Source organism: Danio aesculapii, chromosome 23, assembly GCF_903798145.1.
Source record: "Danio aesculapii chromosome 23, fDanAes4.1, whole genome shotgun sequence".
Classification (NCBI taxonomy): domain Eukaryota; kingdom Metazoa; phylum Chordata; class Actinopteri; order Cypriniformes; family Danionidae; genus Danio; species Danio aesculapii.
Window position 1 is genome coordinate 23468236 of NC_079457.1, and position 23577 is coordinate 23491812.

General features: G+C 35.9%; 2 protein-coding genes across 3 annotated transcripts in view; one reads left to right on the plus strand and one right to left on the minus strand.

Annotated features, from left to right (window-relative positions):
- Nucleotides 1-11576, minus strand: part of c1qtnf12 (C1q and TNF related 12) — a 41833-nt gene extending 30257 nt beyond the window's left edge. The window contains exon 1 of one of the 2 annotated variants that reach the window (XM_056448757.1): nt 10446-11576. In XM_056448757.1, coding sequence (XP_056304732.1) covers nt 10446-10619 — 174 coding nt within the window. In that variant the 5' untranslated portion in view covers nt 10620-11576. The remainder of the gene's footprint in view (nt 1-10445) is intronic. The other variant, XM_056448756.1, reaches the window with a different exon arrangement.
- Nucleotides 11577-15094: 3518 nt separating this feature from the next.
- sdf4 (stromal cell derived factor 4) lies at nt 15095-21733 on the plus strand. The gene is made up of 7 exons (XM_056448755.1): nt 15095-15430; nt 15802-16146; nt 17174-17310; nt 17482-17595; nt 18167-18325; nt 20907-21082; nt 21162-21733. Exons 2-7 carry the CDS (start codon nt 15839-15841, stop codon nt 21336-21338), a joined length of 1071 nt encoding a protein of 356 aa, XP_056304730.1. The 5' UTR covers nt 15095-15430; nt 15802-15838; the 3' UTR covers nt 21339-21733.
- Nucleotides 21734-23577: the final 1844 nt, after the last annotated feature.

The following is a 23577-nucleotide window of genomic DNA, read 5'->3' on the forward strand; positions in this document are numbered from 1 at the left end:
GACAACATAGGCTCATTCTGAAAACATAGCCCTATATACATTTCTGGTGATCGTGAATTATGTAGCCAGAAGTACGTATGGCTGCATTTCGTCTTTAAAACAAAATCTACAGGGCAGTATGATGCCGTTCCTTTTTTTTTTTTTTGCTTAGCAGTTTATCGCTTACCTGCATGTGGATGGCTTTTTCGCTGTTACCAGTTTTTCCAGTAGCTTGACACGTACGTAGACGAACTTGAGACACAGATCAGAGTTGACCGTGACAACGGGGTACAAGTTCGGTGAAGAACGGTTCCAGAAAGTAGTTAAGACAATAACAAAAGCCAAAAAATGAAATAAACAGGTAAATAACAGGATGAGAATGTGTTAAAATGTGGTAAAAATCAGGTGAGGGCTTTTCTTATTTAACTGGATTGCTTTTCAAAACATTGCGGTTGGATTTAGGGAAGGAGTGAGTGGGTCAATAGATTCTTTTTGAAATATTATTGGTTGGGTTTCGGGATGGGGGAGGGTGGGGGGATCGGTTGGTTGGTCAGTCAGTCAGTCAACAGTGGCTTCTTGTCGGTTTACATGAGAACAGCAGGCGCGAATGGCTCTCGCGAGAGAAATTTGAGATTTGAAAAAGCCTACACAGCAGCCTCTGGTGGATTTGCGGAAACAAAAACGGCAAAAAAAACTTAGCTCCCAGGATGTGTTTTGCTCTCTCCGAAATGTATATCAGAATGAGCCTTGGTTGTAATCTGATTAGTATTTCAGTATTTTGAAATCCAATTACAAGTTATCCGATTACATTATCCCGATATTATCAGTTACTGCCTGTTTGTAATGTACCCTTTTTGTAAGCACTTCTCATGAACACACTAGGTGTGCATGAAAACAAAATGCGATGACGGTGTGTTCCCAAATGCACAGCTTTATGGGTTTGATTATATGGACGCATTCACACCACACCTCAGATTCTTACCTGCAATTACAGTTTCTTTTGGTACCAAGTCATTACTGCTCTGGAACTCAGAACACAGAGATACGAAGGAGAAATGATTATTTGGCCAGATATCAAGCAGCAGAAAGCTTCAAAGGCCATCATTTAACAGGTAACAGACCCGGCACCACTGTATATTTCATTACTGAGGCCTCATTATTTTGTAATTCCTTCCCTGTGGACAAGGCCTGATAACTAATACACTCCAAATGGTGAACAGATAGAGTTTTTCTTTCGCATGTATGTCGAATATTTGTTTGGCAGTCACCATAAAGCTCCTTTCATCACATTCTTACGTGAGCAGTGAAACAGGCAGTTAACCGCTTTGTTATTAGTCAGGGGGGGAAAGCTGGAAATGCGCCCATTATAAGCCCACAGGTCATTAAACCGTGACATCAAACACGTCTGAATCCAATTTACTCGCTATCTTCACTCTTACCAAGCACAACAGAAAACCAACTCGTAAGCGAGGTAATGAGGTTTTTTGTGTTGCTTTAATAACTCGTGCCATCCTAGCTGGGTAAACATTGTTTAGATATTTATATGTATATCAAGTGTGCATTCCTGGCTAGTGAAGACATGCGAGAGGAGAGAGAGCCACAAGACTTATTATGAGATCTGCCGAGAAATTATCCTGCCCTCCTCTCGCCATAAAAAAGTCAAAGAGTTGAAGAGAGTCTGATTGCAGCTTCACACCTGCTTTGTGTGCAAATTATAACGTTGAGCTAGTTTGCGCTAGAGCTCATTTCCCTTATTATCTGTGGTAGGTCAAATGGACAGCCTGAAAAATGCTTCGGGTAAACACCTACATCAACGTATTATGCATGCAAGGCAAATAACTACTGAGGTTTGGTGATTGTGCGTTATAGTTTGATCTAAAAAGAGATAAAACAGCATCATTTTAAGATTATATCTCACGCACATAGCTGTTAAGCACATCACATTTCAATTTGAGATGTTCATTTGAGATGTTGCTGGCAAAGTTGTGTTTCTGAGAGAGTCAAAAATGTGCATTTTAGTTTAGGGCAGGTTATTGATTTGAGTTATTTGTACCTCATTTAATGTCTGTACATGCTGTTACTTAGTTCCCTGTACTCGGTGTCCTAATGTGAATGTACCAATGGCCAAAAAAAGGCTTAAATATCAGGGTGAAATTCTTCTAATATGTATTTTCCCTGTGGTTAATAACAATGTTGTTCTTAAATGTTAAACAACATCAGATTTATAAAGAAACATGATGTTTTCTTGTCTTCTTCAGGTTGAACTACTGAAGCCAAAACAGTGGAAATTCACCCTCAGTATTGACAGGGTATACAGATTCCCAATTGGTTTTGATTGTAATTCACAAGCTTATATTTGAGCCTGTTTTTGATTCTATGGCCTTATTTACACCTGATGGTATTGAGATGCATTTTTGTTGATGATCACAAGTGGATGATGCTTAATGAAGGTGTAAAACCACCCGCTTGGAATGTTATCACTCAAATGAATGGCCGTTATCAGTGGTTATCAGCTGATAGAGGCCAGTTGGGGCCTTCTGTGCCTACTGGTAGGCTCAGAAGGCTGTTATTATCCATCCACATGGTTAATCAGCTATACTAATAGAGAAGAATCCAGATCCAGATCTGTTTGTACATTACTTTGACGGTTGGGTTTAGGGTAGGGGTAGACATTAATAAAATACAATTAATGGGAAATTTAATAGATAATATAAAACATTTTTGTTAACTTCCGGCTGTAGTCGTATCTGATCTATAGCTAATTAATCATGTGGATGGATGATAACAGATTTCTGAGCCTACTAGTAGGCGCAGAAGGCCCCTACTGGCCCATATCTATCAGCTGATAACACTCATTCAATCGAGTGATTACATTCGAATCGATTATACTGTAAAACCCAAAAGATAAAGTAACTCAAACCATTTGAGGAAACCGATTTCAACAAATCATTTGAGTTCAAAAACTAACCCAAATGAGTACTGTGAGTACAAAAATCCATTTGAGTAAATGAAGCATTTTAAGCACAGTAAAACCCAATTAATGAAGAGATCTCAAACCAACAGAGTACTGTAAAACTCAGTAAGTTAAGGCAACTCAAACCTTTTGAAAAAAAAATGATTGCAACAAACCATTTGAGTTAAAAAAAATAATCTATATGAGTACTGTGAACTTACTAATTTAAGTTTAAGTAATGATGTATTTAAATAACTCATACCTTCAACACTGAGTTTAAAACTCTTTTCAAATGAGTAGATTTAACTTTCTGTAAATTTTGAGTTAACTACACTCATTTTATTTGATAAAGTTGACTGGGGTTTTACAGTGTTTGTAAAACACAAGTGTCTTGTATGTTTGACAGTACAGCATATTAGGAGTGCTCTTGAGGTGATGTCATGTATACAAGCATCTACACTGAAAAAAAAATTCAAAGATGATTCCTTGGATTTCCTAAAGTTCAGGGGTTGTAAGCAATTTATTTGGGCTGAACTTAAACAAACAAATTTAGTTGAACACTAAATAATCAATTTAATTTGTTTGTTTATGTTCAACCCATATAACTTGTTTGCAACAATTTTGCAGACATATTTTTTCTATGTATGTGCTTTCAGTTTTTTCAGATATACAGTACATTCTTTTGATAAATTATTCAGATTTATTTTGGTTTATTACATAGTAATGGTTTATTTAGAGTGGTGCCAGCCCTTATTTAGACTGACAATGATCATTTTTAAAAACTGCTCAAAATAGTTGTTTTATGAGTGGAACTACAATGGTCATGCTGTATGTTTTAATTCACTCAAAATAAAATGGCTTCTGAATCATTTGTTTGTGTAGTGAATTATACTGGCCGCACAGTATGTTTTGATTCACTAAAAAAGAACTTGCTCAAAAGAGTTACTTGCTTGTGAAACAAGTTATATGGGTTCCATTTATTTTGCATGAAACCTCTTTAGAGCCTACTAAATGAATCAATTGAATGAAAAATACCACAATAAACACTGGCACTGGAAAGATTTAAACATGGTACATTGCAAAAATCTTACAAAAATAACAACACAAACTATGTTAGATGCTGAGACAAAATAGTTTAACATGTATGTCTAAGATTCATATTTGAACCAATATTGGGAACACTGAAATGAAGATTACTTTTGTATTTTGGTGATTTTATCAAGACCTATGGCAAAGATTGATAAGACACAGATGCCCCACATATACCCTCTAAAGATGACCTCCTACAAATGTCACCCTTGGTCCCCAGCCTGGGTGACGCTTTCTGGCAGTGACAAATCTGGCCAAACACTGGGTTTTACAGTGATTATGTCATTAGTCTGTGATTGTACCAGACAAGATGAAAAGAATGTGAGCAAGGGGAGGGAGAGTGACTAATCCTTCTCTAGGTGTCCTCTTTCAGGACCTTTTCTGTGAGGCTTTGTGAGGGGCTTATGCGGCCTGCTGCCCCAGTTTTTTCAGGGGGCCGCACCGCCCCTATCGGATGTCCCAGACACAGCGGAGTCAGCCTGGCCTGTGAATGACAGAATCAATGGGCTGGGAAAGAGCTCTGCCAAGGGTCTTTAAATATCTCCCCACCTAACCTTCCCAGGAATTACATCATGGCACCCTGCCTGTGCTGGGCTATGAAGAGAGGAAGAAGAAGAGGAAGAAGAAGTAAAGAAGAGACATCTGGACCAAGATGAAAGTACAGCATCAAGAGGTTGACTCAAGGTCAACCGACTTCTTTTACAGGGCACTTCACTTCTGATAGTTGTTTGAAATTGAAATGTTTTGTAACATTATAAATGTCTTTACTGACATGATCAATTTAATGCCAAAACTTTTAATGGAAGCTATATTTAAGCAACTGCACAAAAATATGTCAAAATAATTACATTTAAGTGCTATTTAGATTTAGTTAGATTTGGGTTTCTTCTCCAATTCTTTGTGAAATATAATAATTTACAAAGTGGCTTCGTTGTTTTCATGACAGATTTGTTTAAATTGATCCATGAAATGTTCAAGACTAGGTTAACTAAGATATAAAGAACAAACCTTCCAAAAGGATGTAACTTGACAATTGAAACTTGAAAATGTGTATTCATTAAGGATGAAACTACTGAAAAATAATGGATCAGTACACTCTCAGAAATAAAGTTAGAAAATCTGTCACTGGGGCACTTCATGGTACAAAAAAACACCTAAAAAGTACAAATGTGTACCTCAAAGTAGCTTAAACGTACAAAAGTGTACACTAAAGGTATTAATGTTTACCTGTGTGGTACCTTTTCAAAAAGTACCACCCCAGTGACAGATTTAGTACATTTCTGAGTGTGTATATACCTCAGATTTGAAGTCCTATTTTTTGTATATAATCGTGGATTTCATTGCTTGTTTTCCTGACAGATTTGTTTAAACATACATAAAATGTTCAAGACTACCAGGACGTTAAGTGAAATATAAACCACATAGACTAATGTAGTGCAAATATTAATACACTGTAAAAACCCAGCAGTCAACTTTATCAAATGAAATGAGTGTAGTTAACTCCAAGTTTACTGAGTTAATTCTACTCATTTGAAAAGAGTTTTGAACTCGGTGTTGAAGGTAATGAGTTAATTTAATACCTCATTACTTCAACTTAAATGGAGTAAGTTCACAGTACTCATCAGTTTTTTAACTCAAATGGTTTGTAGCAATTGGTTTCCTCAGACGGTTTGAGTTGCCTTAACTTATCAGATTTTACAGTACTCAGTTTGTTTGAGTTCTCTTCATTTATTGGGTTTTATGTGCTCAAATTGCTTCGTTTACTCAAATGGATTAAGTTCACAGTACTCATTACGATTAGTTTTTGAACTTAAATGGTTTGTTGCAATCGGTTTCCTCAATTGGTTTGAGTTACCTTAACATATTGGATTTTACAGTGTGGAAATGTTCTTTTCTAGACAACTAACAAGCTGTGGATGTTTGTAGAATAAGTTTGAGCGATATTTTGCAGAAATATATACAATCTCATATGTAATGTTTCTTATGAGTTGTTCACGCCACCATGATTTGTTTGTTTGTTTGTTTATATTTTATACGCATGTCATTGTAAAATTCTGTATGAATTCACTACTATTTTTGATTTTTGAATTTTGAGATTGAGCTGAATGATCCTATTCCCTTGTGTTCTGCATTATAAAATAACATTTATTGTTTGAATTTCCAAATAAATTAACAGATTTTTTTTAAATAATGCACCTTGCTGTATTGCAAAGGGAGGTGCATCTAGTTAATGTGAAGGGTTTTTTTTACATTTACAGTCCCTTTTTGAAAATTCATTAATAAAAATGTCAAAATAAACAACCAGGTAGCACTTCACCAAATGTGTAAAAACTCAAAGACAATAACTCTCGTCAACAAGATCACTGAAGCACAAATGTTAGAGTGAGCGTGGTTGGCACAGGGATAGATAGGAGTTATTTGAGAATGCCAGCTCTATGGGTGGGCTGAGACAGGAGCTAATTTTCCAATGGAAACCCTGATCTCTAAACATTACAGGAGCAATAAACAAATACAGGGCTGGAATAGCTATATGTTGGCCTTGATGGAGCCAGAAAATGTTAAATGCATTTATGCATAACAATTCATCTATGACAGCACATTATGATATTTTCCAAAGTGTGTGTACACAGGAATTAGCCAAATATAGACTTGGAATAATAATAAGTATAGAAGTAAATTGAATAAGTAAATAATAGAAGATATAATAAAATTATTCAAAATATTTATTTAAAATACATGAACATTGTAAATATAATGACACGGGCACAATACTGATCATTGCAAATTGAATCTACCTGCCTTTTGGTGACATGGTGGCTCAGTGGTTAGCACTGTTGCCTCAAAGCAAGAATGTCGCTGGTTCGAGTCCCATTTGGGTCAGTTGGCATTTCTGTTTGGAGTTTGCATGTTCTTCCCGTGTTGGCTTGTGTTTCCTCCGGATGCTTCGGTTTCCCCCACAGTCCAAAGACATGCACTTTAGGTGAATTGAATAAACGAAATTGGCCGTAGTGTATGTGTGTGACTGAAAGAGTATGGGTGTTTCCCAGTGTTGGCTTGCAGCTGGAAGGGTATCCGCTGTGTAAAATACATGCTGAATAAGTTGGCGGTTCATTCCGCTGTGGCGACCCCTGATGAATAAAGGGACTTAGCCAGGAAAAATGATTGAATCTACCTGCATTTAAAGAGCACAACCATATAAAGTGGCACGTGACAAAACCACAGGTAATTGGCATATAATTGCATTATTATAAACAAAATATTATGCACTGGTGTGGTCACAAACATGGTGGTATATCAAAATAGTTATCTTTATAGCTATCATTATTTGGTTAAATGGGGCTTAATTCTTTTTTTTATACCTAAAATGACGTCAAATTGACATTTATGCCAAAAAACATGCTAAAGCACAAATCAATTTGATGTCAAAACCTTGACGTCCATTTGACACCCACACACTGATGTCTTTTTGACCACCAAAAAACCCAAGACAAAGCGTCTTACAATATAAGAAATGTTATTTTTCATCTGAAAGCGTAATTTACAAATTTAAACTGGATTATGTATTGCAATGCATATAAATAATAATAAGTATAGAAGTAAGTTTACACTGGAAGCTTCTGTAGCCAAAACAAATTCCTTGTGTGTGTGAAGCACACTTGGCAATAAAACTGATTCTGATTCTGAAATAACCTCAAATTACTGTCAAAGGGACATAAAATTGACATCTATAACACTGGTGTCAAAAACACTTCAAAATTTAATTCAAGAGTTCACACTTAGCTGATGATTGATTATAAAGCTTGTTTGGCATGCTGTCAGGGGAGAGAGCCCTGAGCTCATAAGATCCTCAAGCTCGGGGCTCCCTCCCGTTTGCAAGGCGAGAGAGGAGTTTGGGCTCAGGTAGATCTCAATGAACTCCCCTGCTGTAGTAACTAATGAACAGATAGTGATTGCTCTTAAAAGATAACTACCTACTATGTGCACGTCTATGGTGCTGATTTGGATTAGTCATATAACTTAAGTTGCATGTTTTTGGATGGTGGGAGGAAACTGGGGAACCCAGGGGAAACCCACGTGAGCATGGGGAGAACATGTAAACTCCGCACAGAAACGCCAGCTGGCTTGGTAAGGACTAGAACCAGTGACGTTCTTGCTGTGAGGCAACAGTGCTTACAACTGGGCCACCGTGCCACCTATCTAGGAAAGGAGAAGGAGTAGGGGTGGAAGAGGGGATTCTTCAAAACGAAGAGGGCTGTTATATGGAACTTAAGGTATTTATAGTGGCCTAGGAATCATCTGATTGGTGAATCATAAATTGGATAATGCGGGACCAGTCGCAAGCAATAATAAGCACGTGATCCTCACGAAATTAGCTTATAAATAAACTTCACTTATAGAATTGTCCTATATTAAATTTTTTATGATTTTTTAAAACCTAATGTTGGATGTCAAATTGATGTCAATTTGACATCAAGTTAGTCAATTGACATCAAATCATTTAGCATTTTCTACGTATTTCTGATGCAAATGTGAAAAAAAACCTGCTCACCATTATCATCATCTGTAGCCGTGCTGACACCACAAGTCTCAAAAAACAAACAAGCTTTTCTTAACATTCTGCTGGTGAACCGCTACAAAGACTAATCGATGCTCTGATCAGACCCTCAGAAGGTGCCTTCTTCACATAACTCAATCCTCAATCACCCATTTCACACATTAGAGCCTGTTCTTGGCCCTCTAAAGGCCACACACCCACAAAGTGCTCTCTTTATCATACTGAAACTCGTTCTGTTGAGCTGTTCAAGAGAATTAGACCTGTCAAGAGCTCTAACTCTCCAGAAACATACAGTACATGTTTGAGTCTGTGCCAAGCTAATTAGAAGCGGTTGTAGCATCTCCATCAAGGGCTTTGGATGAGCTGGCTCTAAGCTTGTTCAAATAGCCAAAGTTTGCAAAGCAGCCGGCGACTTCTGCTCGGGCACATATACGGAGCATGATGAGAAACAACTGTGACTGCCAAATTCTGTGGGCTTTGCTTGCTGATGAGTGTGCTGACATATTTAACAGAGCATTTAAAACACATCATTCTGAGGTATTATATCTGCCTAGCTGTTACAGGGGGGTTACACTGTGAGGCATGATTGCTCAATAAAACGCATTACATTTACACATTTGGCAGATGTTTTAGCCAACTAACTCAAAGTGAATTTATTGTATATTGACTTTATTTATTTTATCACTGGGCATGCTGTGGGTGCTATTGATCTATTATAAGACTAAACTTTATAAATAAATTAATAAACATTATATATCTGTGTAATATTTTAGTTTTTTTAAACACAGAGACTGCATTTATTTTATTTATTTATTTATTTATTTTTTATTTATGTCATTTTTCTTTTTTCTTTGCATAAACCTTTTCGGAAACCACAAAACATTTTAAGGATTTCTGTAAAATAATTTCTTTAATATATTATTTAATAATGATTAAAAAATCATCAAAATCTATCAAAAAAATTTTTAATTTATTTTTAAATAAACATTTTGTCCCATTAAAAATTTAATTACTATTACTTTTGATCCATTCAATGCAAATACATATATTTATATGTATATTATAAATATTTATAAATTGATTTATAAATACATATAAAGTGTTTAGGTTCAGTAATTTCATTTTTATGGCAAAGAATATGTTCCCTTCATGATTTTCAAAGTGAAATAACTCAACATAAACAAAGGAGGCTGAGAATAATGCTTATTTTCGATTATATATATATATATATATATATATATATATATATATATATATATATATATATATATATATATATATATATATATATATATATATATATATAATTTATAGTGTATTAAATCATGTAAACACCTATTATCTTTCTCAAGCAATTTTACTTCTACAGTAGAGCAGCCATTAGGGTGAGTCTCTCAATAAAACAGAGCCCCAAGATATTTAAAACACTTGTAACAGTGGCGTCAGCCGTCTGTGTTTCACAGCCTTGCTGATTACCTTCAATGTCAGTAAAATGAAGACACACAGAAACAGGCTAATCATAACAACCATTATAAAAATATATACAATATCTGACATAGCTTCACAAAACGGTAAGCACAATTGTAACATCACACTGTTTTAGAGCCCACACTTTTAATAGCATACTGTCGACTGTATATTAGCACTTCAAGACACCCTTACTGTAATAATATCATCTTTTAGTGTTTGACATATTTGAGGATGCTGCATCACGTTGCTGTAGCCCTAAAATACAGCACACCTGAACACTGTTTCTGATCAAGAGCTTGTGTAAAACTATAACTGAACACTTCTGATGTGAAGTGGTATACATGCGCAGAGCTGGATAATGAACAGCAATGCATTGAGAAAGGATCATGTGATATCTACCTTTGGGCTGCCATCCAGCTCCTCGCTGTTGGAAATAGTAGTGTTGAATGCTTCGGTGTGCTGCGGAGTGCCTTCCTTCTGCCTCTTAGGCACCTTCCTGCCCTCGGCCCACCCTAGAAGGATGCACTGGCTCCAGAGCACTGCCGTCACCACAGCTAGCAGCCAGCAACGCATCTTCAGCCCACCAGCCAGGAGATTGTTGTTGGGTCAGAAAGCAGACTCTATCACAGTCCTTCTCTCTGTGGGAAGTTCTCGACTTCAAGAAATACAAAGGAACAGCGAGACGTCCCGCACGCTTGACCTCACTGGGAGATAAATACTGTAAGAGGCAGGCAAAGTGATTAAGGAACTTGTCCACTCCACCTGATACCTCTGCCTGCTCTTGATCTTCTCAACAGCTACCAGTGTGAGGCTCAAGCCTCTTTGACAAAAACAAAGCAAAGCTTACTCGACTATGAAATGTGTCAAGTGCGGAGCAATCCTGGGAAATGACAGGTTGTCGCTGAGCTGACAGCAAATAAACCCATTAGTGAGATTTTTCACGCTTCCTGCCCCGTGGGGGGTAGCAGAGGGCAACTGAAGAAGGTCCCAAACTAGGAAAGGGGGGAGTGGATGCAAATTACTCAGATTCCCTCTCACTTTCTCTCTGGTTCTTCACCTCCGTCTCGCTCCTACTGAGATGTGGAGTCTCTGTGGTGATGCAGCTGAGACGATTCTCTGGTAAGCAATGCTAAGTTCTTGCCCCATCAGTGTTCACATGTGGTTCCTTCTTGAAGCCGAGGTGAGAAAAAAAATGTCCTGAGGGAATTGGAAGTTGGAAATGATCCAGTTGTCTTAGCCTTTGGCCTTCCTTTGCCTTTTTTTCCTTGCAGGGAAAAATCAGTCCTCGGAGCAACTTCAAAGCACTTGATGGGACAATCACACCCAAATACATCAGCCTTGGGTGACAAAAACAAATGCACGCCCTCCCCAAAGTGCAAGATCTGTGGTAGGTCCTGCTCACAGTTCTGTCCAGATCTTGTGCTGTTGCTCCTGCACTCTCTCACTCTGCTTACAGGAGGGCTCGCAGCAGAGTTTATCACAGCCCCCTCTCTGTCTCTTGCTCTTTCTTTCTCTCTCTCTCTCCCTCTCTTTCTGATTCCCTTGCTACTCTTTTCCTCATCAGTGAAACTGGCAACCTCAGTGGGCTCAGCCCTGTTTTATCTCACTAATGAAATACTCAAGTCTTGATGGAGAGCTCTTTGGCAGGCAGACTCTAGGGAATGTGTGTTCATGTGTGTAGGTGTAAATCTGTGCGTGCGTGTGTCTGAGTAAGTGAGTGCGTTAGTGTGTGTTGTGTCCTATATTGCAGTACATGTGACATTTAGACTCAGAAAGAACTGCTTTTATGGACTACAAGGGATTGACCAACTGACTAGACTACACTGTAAAAAAATCCTGGTTGCCTTAAATTTTTAAGCTGAATCAAATTAACCTTATGAGTCCATTCAACTTATATTATGCTAAACCAACTTAAAACAGCTTGTGTAACTTCTAAAATTAAGTTAGAACATAATTAACTTAGTTTAATAAGTTATAATTAACTAAAAACATTTGCTGTCACGACTAATTGATCATATCATTTTTTTATAGAGTAGTCTGGAAAGGAGTGGATATTAATGCATTAATGTTAATTTACATGCACTCCATAACAAACATGAAATCTGCATGTACTCATAGCCTACTAGTATGACTGCATCAGAAACATATTCCATAGTACAATCAATTTCTCATGGTTATATGTAATAACTTGCAAAACATGCTATTAAACATGAGTGTATGATCCTAGTATTACTACAATATAATCACAATATGTTCGTGTTATTAATTTAGTATTTTACTCACTGTTATTCATTGACATAAAATGCATACTCCTATATTATTCCAAGCGACATTGCACGTATTACATTATGCACATTTTGTAACTTTTTGGTTAAATTTTGCAATGCTAATAGACAGTGCTGTGTAATACTGGTAAATATTCTACATCCTCTGATCTTCTTCCTCCCTCTGGTGGCTGGAAATAAAGTTGCAGGACTTTTTTGAGGATATTTTTCAGGCATTCATTCATCCATTCATTTTCTTTTCGGCTTAGTCCCTTTATTAATCCGGCGTTGCCACAGCGGAATGAACCGCCAATTTATCCAGCATATGTTTTACGCAACGAATGTCCTTCCAGCTACAACCAATCTCTGGAAAAGATATTTTTCAGTGTGTATTATTAATTATGCAACTCTACTGTGAAACCAAAACGCAAGTCGCAAATTAAAAATTTTGTTCCTCACACTTATAGCTACATTTTGAATTTAGATTTAAATGACCATAATACTATTTTAAACACAAAAACAAAAAACTGACTATGTCTCGACTGACAAATTGCTATGGCAAGACTACTGAGTCAAATCATCTGAAGGCATGTGGGTTGCTTTAAGGCAGCAATGGTAAAACAGTGGTCCAAGGAGGGACAATCCACAAACCTGTTGACATTGTGATAAAGGCTCATTGATGCATGTGCAACAAAGGCTGTTCTGCATCTGGTCCAAGCCAACAGAAGGTCTGCTATGCCATAAGCCAGGGCCCAATATATATATATATATATATATATATATATATATATATATATATATATATATATATATATATATATATATATATATATATATATATATATATATATATATATATATATATATATATATATATATATATATATATATATATATATATATATTCATAAAATAGATTAGAACAGTTCATAATATCTGAATTTTCACTATGGAAGCCTGTTCCCGTCACTGAATGATAAAAAAAAAATAAATCAATTATTGAAAAAAAAATTATAAAGTCAGAATTCTGAGTTATTAAGTCACAATTCTGAGTTATAAAGTCAGAATTGCAAGTTAGTAAGTCAGAATTTTAAGTTATTAAGTCGGAATTCTGATTTATAAAGCCAGAATTGCGAGTTATTAAGTCGGAATTCTGAGTTATAAAGTCCCAATTCTGAGTAATAATGTCAGAATTCTGAGTTACAAAGGAGTTTCCTGTTATGCCGACTGGCCATAAATGGAGTTTTAAAGAGGCATGCACATTAGCTCATAATCACAACATAAAGGCTATATTTATTCGTATGGATTTGTTCTTTTTAAATTATGCCATTTGCACCATATTTTGTCTAAATAGCAATTAGCATTAAACAGAGCACCTGAAACTAGCTATAGGTTGTGTGATTCCTCCAAAAGTCTAAAATTAGGCTTTCGATGTTATTTATCTATTAAATGTGTAACAAATTATTTACATTTTGTCGCAGATGTTGTGTTTCATATTGAAGTGCCCTGTGTGGTTTACTTGGGAGCTGCAGACATATCGTACATAGGCATTATAAAGGGCTAAAACTAAAAGGGCTGTATTAGTTTATATTTCAGTTCAGTAAAAGTGTCAACCAAATACTGTGTCCTCCTGGTCTTTATTGGGAAAACTGGGCTGCGAATTCATACCACATCACAAGCAGAGAACCTAAAGAAAGAGTCTTTAACATTTATGGCCAATCGCCATCACAGGAAACTCCTTTAAAACTCGCAATTCTGACTTAATAACTCGCAATCGCGATTTGATAACTTAGAATTCTGATTTAATAACTCACAATTCTGATTTATAACTCGGAATTGCGACATTAACTCAGAATTCTGACTTAATAACTTACAATTCTGACTTAATAACTCTGCGACTATATAACTCAGAATTCTTACTTAATAACTCACAATTCTGACTTTATAACTCGGAATTCTGACTTAACTCAGAATTGCGACTTTAGCTTGAATTCTGACTTACTAACTCGCAATTCTGACTTTATAACTCATGATTCTGACTTTATAACTCAGAATTCTGACTCTATAACTCAGAATTGCAACTGTATAACTCAGAATTGTGACTTTATAACTCAGAATTCTGACTTTATAACTCAAAATTGCAACTGTATAACTCAGAATTGTGACCTTATAACTCGGATTTCTAACCTTAAAACTCAAAATTCTGCCTCAAAAACTCGCAATTCTGACTTTATAACTCAGAATTGCGACTTTATAACTCAGAATTCTGACTTTATAACTCAGAATTGCGACTTTATAACTCAGACTTGCGACCTATAACTCAGACTTGCGACATAACTCAGATTTCTGACCTTATAACTCAAAATTCTCCCCCAAAAACTCGGAATTCTGACTTAATAACTTGGAATTCTGACTAAATAATCAGAATTCTGACTTTATAACTCAGAAATGCGACTTTATAACTCAGAATTCTGACTTCATAACTCAGAAATGCGACTTTATAACTCCGAATTCTGACTTCATAACTCAGAATTTTTACTTTATAACTTTTTACAATGTATTTATATATTTATTTTTTATTCAGTAGGGCTTCCATAAGCTTCTCTAACCAATTCAACGGGCCTATTGTAAATTTGTGATAACGTTGTACAAAAACGGAATCTATGATGATCAGTGACGCGACAAAAAAACATGCTATAAAAGATGAAAAGATATTTGTAACACTGTACACTTAAGCAGTCCTCTGGTGCAGTAGATGGCGATATGTGCCTTATATGTCGAACTCACTTCATGTTACACAAGAAGAAGACGCGCCATCTGACAACGTAGCAATGTTTCTTTCTTGAACGCCCGTCTGCTGTCAGTCTGTGGAGATTCTTGCGGTTATCGGTCTGTCCTGTGTGAGTTTGTGTGTGTTATCTGCGTCCACATAGGGAGGACGTCACTTTCAGGGCCATAAAGCGCTCCGGTGACCAGCGTTTGGTCTCGAGTGACGACGTGTCCAGGAACTGCGTGATGAGCCGCACATAAACAGTCGCTTACGGTGCTTCATTACAGGCCATTAGCCGCTGTTCATTCATCTGACAGTTCATTTGTGGGAGAGACGTTTTAAACAAGCGGGTAGGTAGATTGTTAATTATTTTCCATTCATAAGTGGGATCTTTTTTTCCTTCGGACAGGTGTTGTCAAACATATGTGCTGATTCATATTCAGTAGTAACGTTAGTTGACTATGCTATAACTACCATATTTACTGGATGACTTAAATTGTAAATACTACAGTTTTGTCAATTCATAAAGTAGTATAGACTTTGTATTCCATCTCACATTGCTGATTTACTGGTTTTAGCTAGTCGAGCTGGTTTCTTAATCACAAAATTCCTTTGAAATTAGTAAACAGATTAGTCTTGGATTAGATTTCATGCACAATCTCATTGAACATTTAAAGTCTACTCATGTTTCTGATTAATCATTTCTTTTTCTTGTGTGTAGTTTCTACATCTAATTCTGACACCTAAGCTGTAAAACCATGTCTAACCGGAGAAGATCTCAGCTTAGCCGCTTGTGCGCATCAACTTTGATAGTATTTGTGATGCTGGCATTGAATGTTCAGGCCAGGCCAGCAAATATATCAGCGTTAAAAGGCAAACAGCCCAACAGTAAGGAGGACAATGAGATTCTTCCACCTGATCATCTGAACGGTGTGAAGATGGAGATGGACGGTCACCTCAATAAAGACTTTCATCAGGAGGTGTTTCTAGGGAAGGAGATGGAGGAGTTCGAGGAGGATTCAGAGCCAAGAAGGAACAGGAAGAAGCTCATTGAAATCTTCACCAAGTACGTCCAAAGTTCTGGAAACAATTACATATGTCCATGATGTGTTTGGATGTCAGTCATTTCTAGCTCAATGCAGTATTTACTGAGGTGTTATTGAACAGTATATAGTTTAAATTGAAATGTTAAAGAAGTTCTGAAATACTTTTTTGATGATGTACATTCAGGTGAAAACAGCTTGCGATATCAGCAAAATATGCAAGGCATGATGTTGATTGGCAGGTTTAACGATTAGTAAAGTCCAAAATGCCTGAGAGGTGTGTCATTTTCAGACTTAATTCAGACAGAAGACTAGATTATAGTGTTTTGGGGGCAGGGGGAGCTGAAGAAATGAAACGCACAAGTTAATCGTAACCTCTACAGTGCTCAGCATAAATGAGTACCCCCCATTTTGAAAATGTATATTTTTATCTATTTCTCAGTGAATATGGGTAATATATATTGGTGCATTTGAACAAAACAGATTTATTAAACATATATTTATTAAAATAATATTTTAGTCACAAAACATCTTTAGAAATGCAAAGATAATACAATTAAATTCATGCAAGATATTACAAATAGAAAAATTACAACCTACAAAATTTCAACAGAATTGTATCTATTTTTTGTTTCTCTTGATTTTGACTTTTTTTTTTTTTAATTTGTATTTAATATTTTTCTATAACATATAAATTTGGGCTACTAATTTTTCAACCATTATTGTAGGTTATTTTGTTAAATTAGCTCCAGATTTGGCTTTAGTACTGACTAATCTAATGTTTATGCACAAATATAATATTGTAAAACATCCTGTAGAAAATATTAATTTAAATGAGAGATTTGTGGGGGATGTACTCATATATGCAGAGCACTGTATAACATGCATTTCAATAATTGCATGAATTTCGATTACATGTCAACTTGCACATTAGCAAATGTTTTATTGTATTAAAATAGTTTTGGATAAGCATTTGCAGGAATTTGAAAGTTTGTTTGTTTTAGTTGTACCTGTACGCCCATCATCAAACCTTCACCTTCTGTTTTTTAGAGTGGATATAAATAAAGACAGAAGTGTCAGTGCTAAGGAAATGCAGCGCTGGATCATGGAGAAAACAGAAGAACATTTTCAAGAGGCTGTTCGAGAAAACAAGCTTAGTTTCCGTGCTGTAGACCCTGATGGGGATGGTAAGAGAGTTGTTATATATAGTTATAACCTTTATAATTATGTCTATATGTTTTAAAGGATGGCAAATGCTAAATTGTATTTCTGTAATGTTGTTTTTTTATAACAATTATAAATAATCTTGACTGCTTTTGGTGAAATGATGTGGAGGATTTAACTGAATCTGCATTCAGGACTTGTTACATGGGATGAATACCGTGTGAAGTTTTTGGCCAGCAAAGGTCTCAATGAAAAGGAAGTGGCTGAGAAGATCAAAAATAATGAAGAACTGAAAGTGGATGAAGAAAGTAAGTCATGATGTACAGTTAAAGTCTGAATTATTAGCCCTTCTAATTTATTAACCCCCCTGTTTATTTTTTTTTTCCCCAACGTCTGTTTAACGGAGAGATTTTTTTTCAACACATTTCTAAACATAATAGTTTTAATAACTCATTTCTAATAACTGATTTATTTTATCTCTGGGATGATGACAGTAAATAATATTTTACTAGATATTTTTCAAGACACTTCTGTACAGCTTAAAGTGACATTTAATGGCTTAACTAGGTTAACCAGGCCGGTTAGGAAAATCAGGCAAGTTATTGCATAACGAGGGTTTGTTCTATTGAAAAATATATATAGCTTAAAGGGGCCTAAAAATTAAAAACGGCTTTTATTATAGCCAAAATAAAACAAATAAGACTTTCTCCAGAAGCAAAAACATTATTAGACATACTTTGAACATTTCCTTGCTCTGTTAAACATCATGTGGGAAATATTTAAAAAAGAAAAAATAGATTAAAGTGGGGCTAATAATTATGATATAGTACTAGTAGTAGTTTTCTTTTCTAATGAATAACAAATATGGCCTTACCACAGCTCAGGAGGTTTTGGAGAGCTTGAAGGACCGCTGGTTTCAGGCTGATAATCCTCCAGCTGACCAGCTGCTGAATGAAGAGGAGTTCCTCTCGTTTTTGCACCCGGAGCACAGCAGAGGCATGCTCAGATACATGGTCAAGGAGATCGTTCGAGATCTTGGTAAGCGCTGGAATATTAACTTCCTACTTCCCTCGCATGTCTTGTGATTCTTAAAGTGATTTACTCACCCATTTACTTATGGTACCAATTGATTTGCATTGTAATTTTTTTCCAGACTGATGATGGTACCCACTGGCTTTCATAGTATGTGTTTTCCTACTATTAAAGTCAGTGCATATTGTCAACTGCTGGATACCAAAATTCTTCATTTTAAAGTGCACATACACACAATGGACACATGAATGTTTTTGCCAATTTTGAGAAACTCAGTAAAGTGACGTGGCTAATGCCATGCCACATAGATTTTAAGTTGCAATGCCAATTTTAAACCATTTGTAATAGCTACCCTATGTGTGTAATTTTTTTTATTCGGTAATATTCTGTGGAGCAGCTTTAATGGCTGTTCACATAGCTCATCTAAATGTGTAGAAAGTGTGAGTGTGTTGCTTCCTTTACCATTTTTTGCGCTTTATTGTTGTCTGTTGTTGCTAGGTGACCATTAACCGTTTTCTCAGAGCTGACAAATCATTGCTGCAGCTCTGATACTAGTTTTTATTTCTGGAGAAAAAGCACTGCAGTGTTCTGTGTTTGTCTGAAGTAATTAGCCTAGCGAAATATGTATCAGTCAGTTCTTGACACGTGACTTGCGGTGTGCTTGCGGCATTCTGAGATGTTTTCAACTACGTGCAGCTGTAATACGCAAGTGTGTTGTGGTGCTTTTGCACCGCGTGCATAGCTCCCAATATTCCAAACCATGTACCTCTGGAAATAACAAACTATAAACAAAAGCTGCGATATGTGAACAGCCGCTTATAGCAGAATTATTTCAATTTGGAATGTATAGAATTTTGCAACACTGAATTAAACTAACATTCAACTAACTCAAGCTTAATAATGACACTATTTTCTTTTTATGGAGCTGCTCATAGCTGAATTGAGTGGTTTATAATTGATTAACTTTACACCATTATTAAACTGAACTGAACTTACACCAAACTGCCTGAAGCTGAATTCACTTCGCCATTTAAAAAAAAAAAAGGTTCTATTTGTATTCTGAGTGATTTTGAGATATTGACCTTTTTTGTTAGTCTTAAGGTGAACAACTAATCCATGCAAGGTTATAAAACCACCCCACCCCAGTTCAGTTGGAAATGTGTCATCCAGGGTTCCCACAGGTCAATATACTTTATATTTAAAAACATTTGGCTTTAAAATTAGTACTTCAAAGACTGGGTTTTAAGAAATAGACAAAGCTAAATGTAAACTTTGTAAAACTGAGATATCAAATATGGAAGAGGAGCACTTTACAGCCACGCAAACAAAACATACCTCAGAAATTGAAAATAAGTACATTTTGCTGCAGGTTTGGGGCTGTGCGATTTGGGGAAAAATATATAATTGTGAATAATTATTGTTATTAATTATTTATTTTATTTTTTTTTTTTTTTGACATTGCAATTTCGATTTAATTTTGTAGTCAAGCTTCAGCTCAAACTGTATCGTAGCTTCTTACTGCTAAAATGCAGTGACTGTTGGTTAAAAAAGGAACTGAAAAGATATTAAGATATTAAGATAAGATATTAAGATTTTAAATATTCAGGAATTAAACACCCATTTTTCTCTAGAGCAAACAGTAAACACAAATAAAATAACCGTACCTTTCTGCAAACAAGTTAGACTCAAATTAGGGAGATTTAAAGGTTAAAAATAATATAAAAATACAGAACACTCGGCAAACTAACATGGCTGAAACAACTCTAAAAATTGTTCTTTGCTAATACTTGAAACTAGATTGAGTGTCACTGGCAATGCTTTCAGTTGATTCAGTTGATCACTCAATTGGCTAAGACTATCACACACAGAATGCAGTCACGCATTTGCTCTGGGCAGGGGAAATTAAGTAATACAAATATATTTCATATAGCAGCCTCTTTTGATTAGCTAATTGCAATGTTTCAAATCACAATTGTGATTGGATTTCAATTAATTGCACAGCCCTACTTGCAGGTGCCTAAAAGCCACTGCTTGCAAATATACTAAATGATATTCAAGCTAATATTGTTATTATTTGAACATTATGTTATTATTAATATACAAGCACCATTTATTTATTTATTTTTTTTATATATAATTATTTTTTGGGGGTTTTCACCTTTATTAGATAAGACAGAGAGTATTGACAGGAAAGCATGGGGAGCAGAGAGAGGGGAAGGATCGGCATAGGACCGCGAGGCGGTAATCGAACTTGGGTCGCCATGAGCACCGGAGTACATGTGTCAACGCACTAACCACTACACCACTGGCACCGACGGGAATTTGATATTTGGCTTAAAGTGGGAACCATTGTCATCATACTAATATAAAAGTCTCCAGTAAACTCCAGTTTTTAGGTTGAGGAAAAACTATTAAAAATGCAGTTGGAAAAATTAGGCTGTACATGTACTGTGCTGATAATAAAATCTGCATCAAGTCGAGCACACCAATTCTCTAGCACATACATAAAAACCCAAAGTATACTTTGGCCATAAAGTACAATAAAAAAAGGTGACTCGACTAAACAGTGTTTTACATTCCAAAACAGATCAAGATGGAGACGGAAAGTTGACTCTTGCTGAATTCATCTCCCTTCCCATGGGAACTGTGGAGAATCAGCAGGCCCAGGACATCGATGATGACTGGGTTCGAGAAAGGAAGAAGGAGTTTGAAGAAGTTATTGACGCAAACCATGATACGATTGTAACCATGGAAGAGCTGGAGGTTGGTTTAACCATTAACCACACTTTTATCGCATCCCATTTGAATGTATATCTGATATTGTCTCTGCTCGGCTCCACAGGAATACATGGACCCTATGAATGAGCACAACGCTCTGAATGAGGCCAAGCAGATGATCGCTGTGGCCGATGAAAACCAGAACCACAACCTGGAACTAGAAGAGATCCTAAAATACAGCGAGTATTTTACAGGCAGCAAGCTCATGGACTATGCTCGTAATGTACATGAGGAGTTTTAGGAGTTCCTCAAGTCTTTATAAATAAGAAATGCATGTATATTTCACTGAAGTGTCGCAAGTGACAATGTTGGCCTTTGCTTGCTTCCCGAAATGGGATCAACAAGTGCATTCGGACATATTTGCAAATGTAAAATACCGCAAGCCACAAAAACTTCTGTAATGTTGCAGTGCACAGGTATGAGACCATTAAGACTTTGTGATTTCCATATGAGCGCAGTATAATTAATTTGACACTTTGTCACTTTCATTAGTTTTTGAGTGTTTATAATTAAGAGAAATGTCTGTATATGAGGAATTGGGAAGGGGGAAGAGTGTTTTGGTGGAATTGATTAAAAAAATGATTAATGTAAATAATGTAGTTATTTTGAGTGCCATAATATATTAATGCATTCTCATATTGAGTGGGTTGATTTTTGAGCTCTGAGCTTAAATATGTGTTATTTCCAAAGATGGCAATACAGTAAAATGATTTGGGATGGTAATTTTGTGTTAAACATATTTAGCACTTCTGATTGAGATCGCATTAAATCTCTAAATGCAAAGCCGTCAAAAGTCTATTCATTGAGAGGGATAATTACTCCGTCCAGATGTGACCTATTTGCACATTGAAGCATTTAAGAAGCCCATTACTCACAGTTTGTTAAGGTCATAATTGTATATAGCATGAATGTTTTTTTTTTATTATTATTATTATTATTTTGGCTTTTAAACATGCAGTTTGCCGTTACCTCAGCACTCTTTCAGGCACAGATGTTTCTCCATTATCAACTGTTTGAGTTCTTGTAAAAAATGCTTAAAATTATTTTATTTAAACAAGAGAAATAGATTTAGAGGAATCTAATTGTTTGCAATTAAAATAGATTTTTTGTGAATGACAATGGACCGCTATATGTATTTTCTGGATTTGAGAATGAAGTTTTATTAAAATACACTTTTGCTTCAAGAAATTAGGCTAATGTGTGCTACTGACTGCCTGTGTATATATTTGAGCTCTAGTTTTGGATTTATGTCAGGCCCGTAGCCAGCCTGGTGAAAGGGGTAGTCCTTTTTTCTTAAAATATGGACTTTTTGTTTGTTTTTTTGTTTGTTTGCTTTATGTAAAGAGCACATTTAAAAACAACAGATGTTGACCAAAGTGCTTTACAAAAAGACCAGCATACAAAATCTAGACTTTATTTTAGATGGATAGATAGCTAGATAGATAGATAGCTAGATAGATAGATAGATAGATAGATAGATAGATAGATAGATAAGCAAAATATGCAAAACAGATTAAAATTAAAAAGCAAGAGACAGAATGAGACTTAAAAGCTCCAAGGGAAGAGCGCATGACCTAATATGTAAAGGCAGACCATTCCACAGACGAGGGGCTGAGACTGAAAAAGCCCCGTCACCAATTGATTTTAACCGTGATTTGGGAACAACTAACCTTGAAACAGGTTTTCTGACCTGATTGGCCTCAATAAAGTATGCCAGTGAAGAAGCTCACCGATGTAAGTAGGTGCTAGACTATTTAAAGCTTTAAAAACAAATAACAATAACTTGTATTGAATCCTAAATTGGACTGGGAGCCAGTGAAGGGATAATAAAACTGGTGAGATACTAGAATTTTTTTTTGTCCCAGTTAAAAGCCTAGCAGCTGCATTTTGAACCAGTTGCGTACAATTGAAACCTGCAAAACTCCTAAATACAAAGAGTTGCAGTAGTCCAATCTGGACATAATAAAACATTGGTGATGGTTTCCAACTCCTTAAAAGACAGAAAAGGCTTCAATGTTCCTTAATTGATAGAAACCACTTTTGATGACTGAATTTATTTGCTTGTCAAACTTTAACTCAGTTTTAAAAATAACTCCAAGACTTTTTGCGTGACTGGACCTTAGGCTTAAATGAACCTAGTTGATTAATTGTAGATTCACAGACACTCAGAGGGCCAAACACTAGCACTTCAGTTTTTAATTTATTCAAGTGTAAAAAATTACCAGCCAACCATTCCTTAATCTTGTTAAAAACAGGTTAAAAAGGACTTTAAAACAGAGTTTTCTCTCATTTTTATGGGCATATAAAGCTGAGTGTCATCAGCATAAAGATAGTAGCTTACATTATGCTTCTTACAGATTGCAGCTAAGGGAAGCATGTATATGGAAAAAAGAGCTGGGCCCCAAATTGATCCTTGGGGGACGCCACACTCCATTCATGCAGATGAGGAAGAAAATTTTTCTAATTCAATAGAAAAGTAT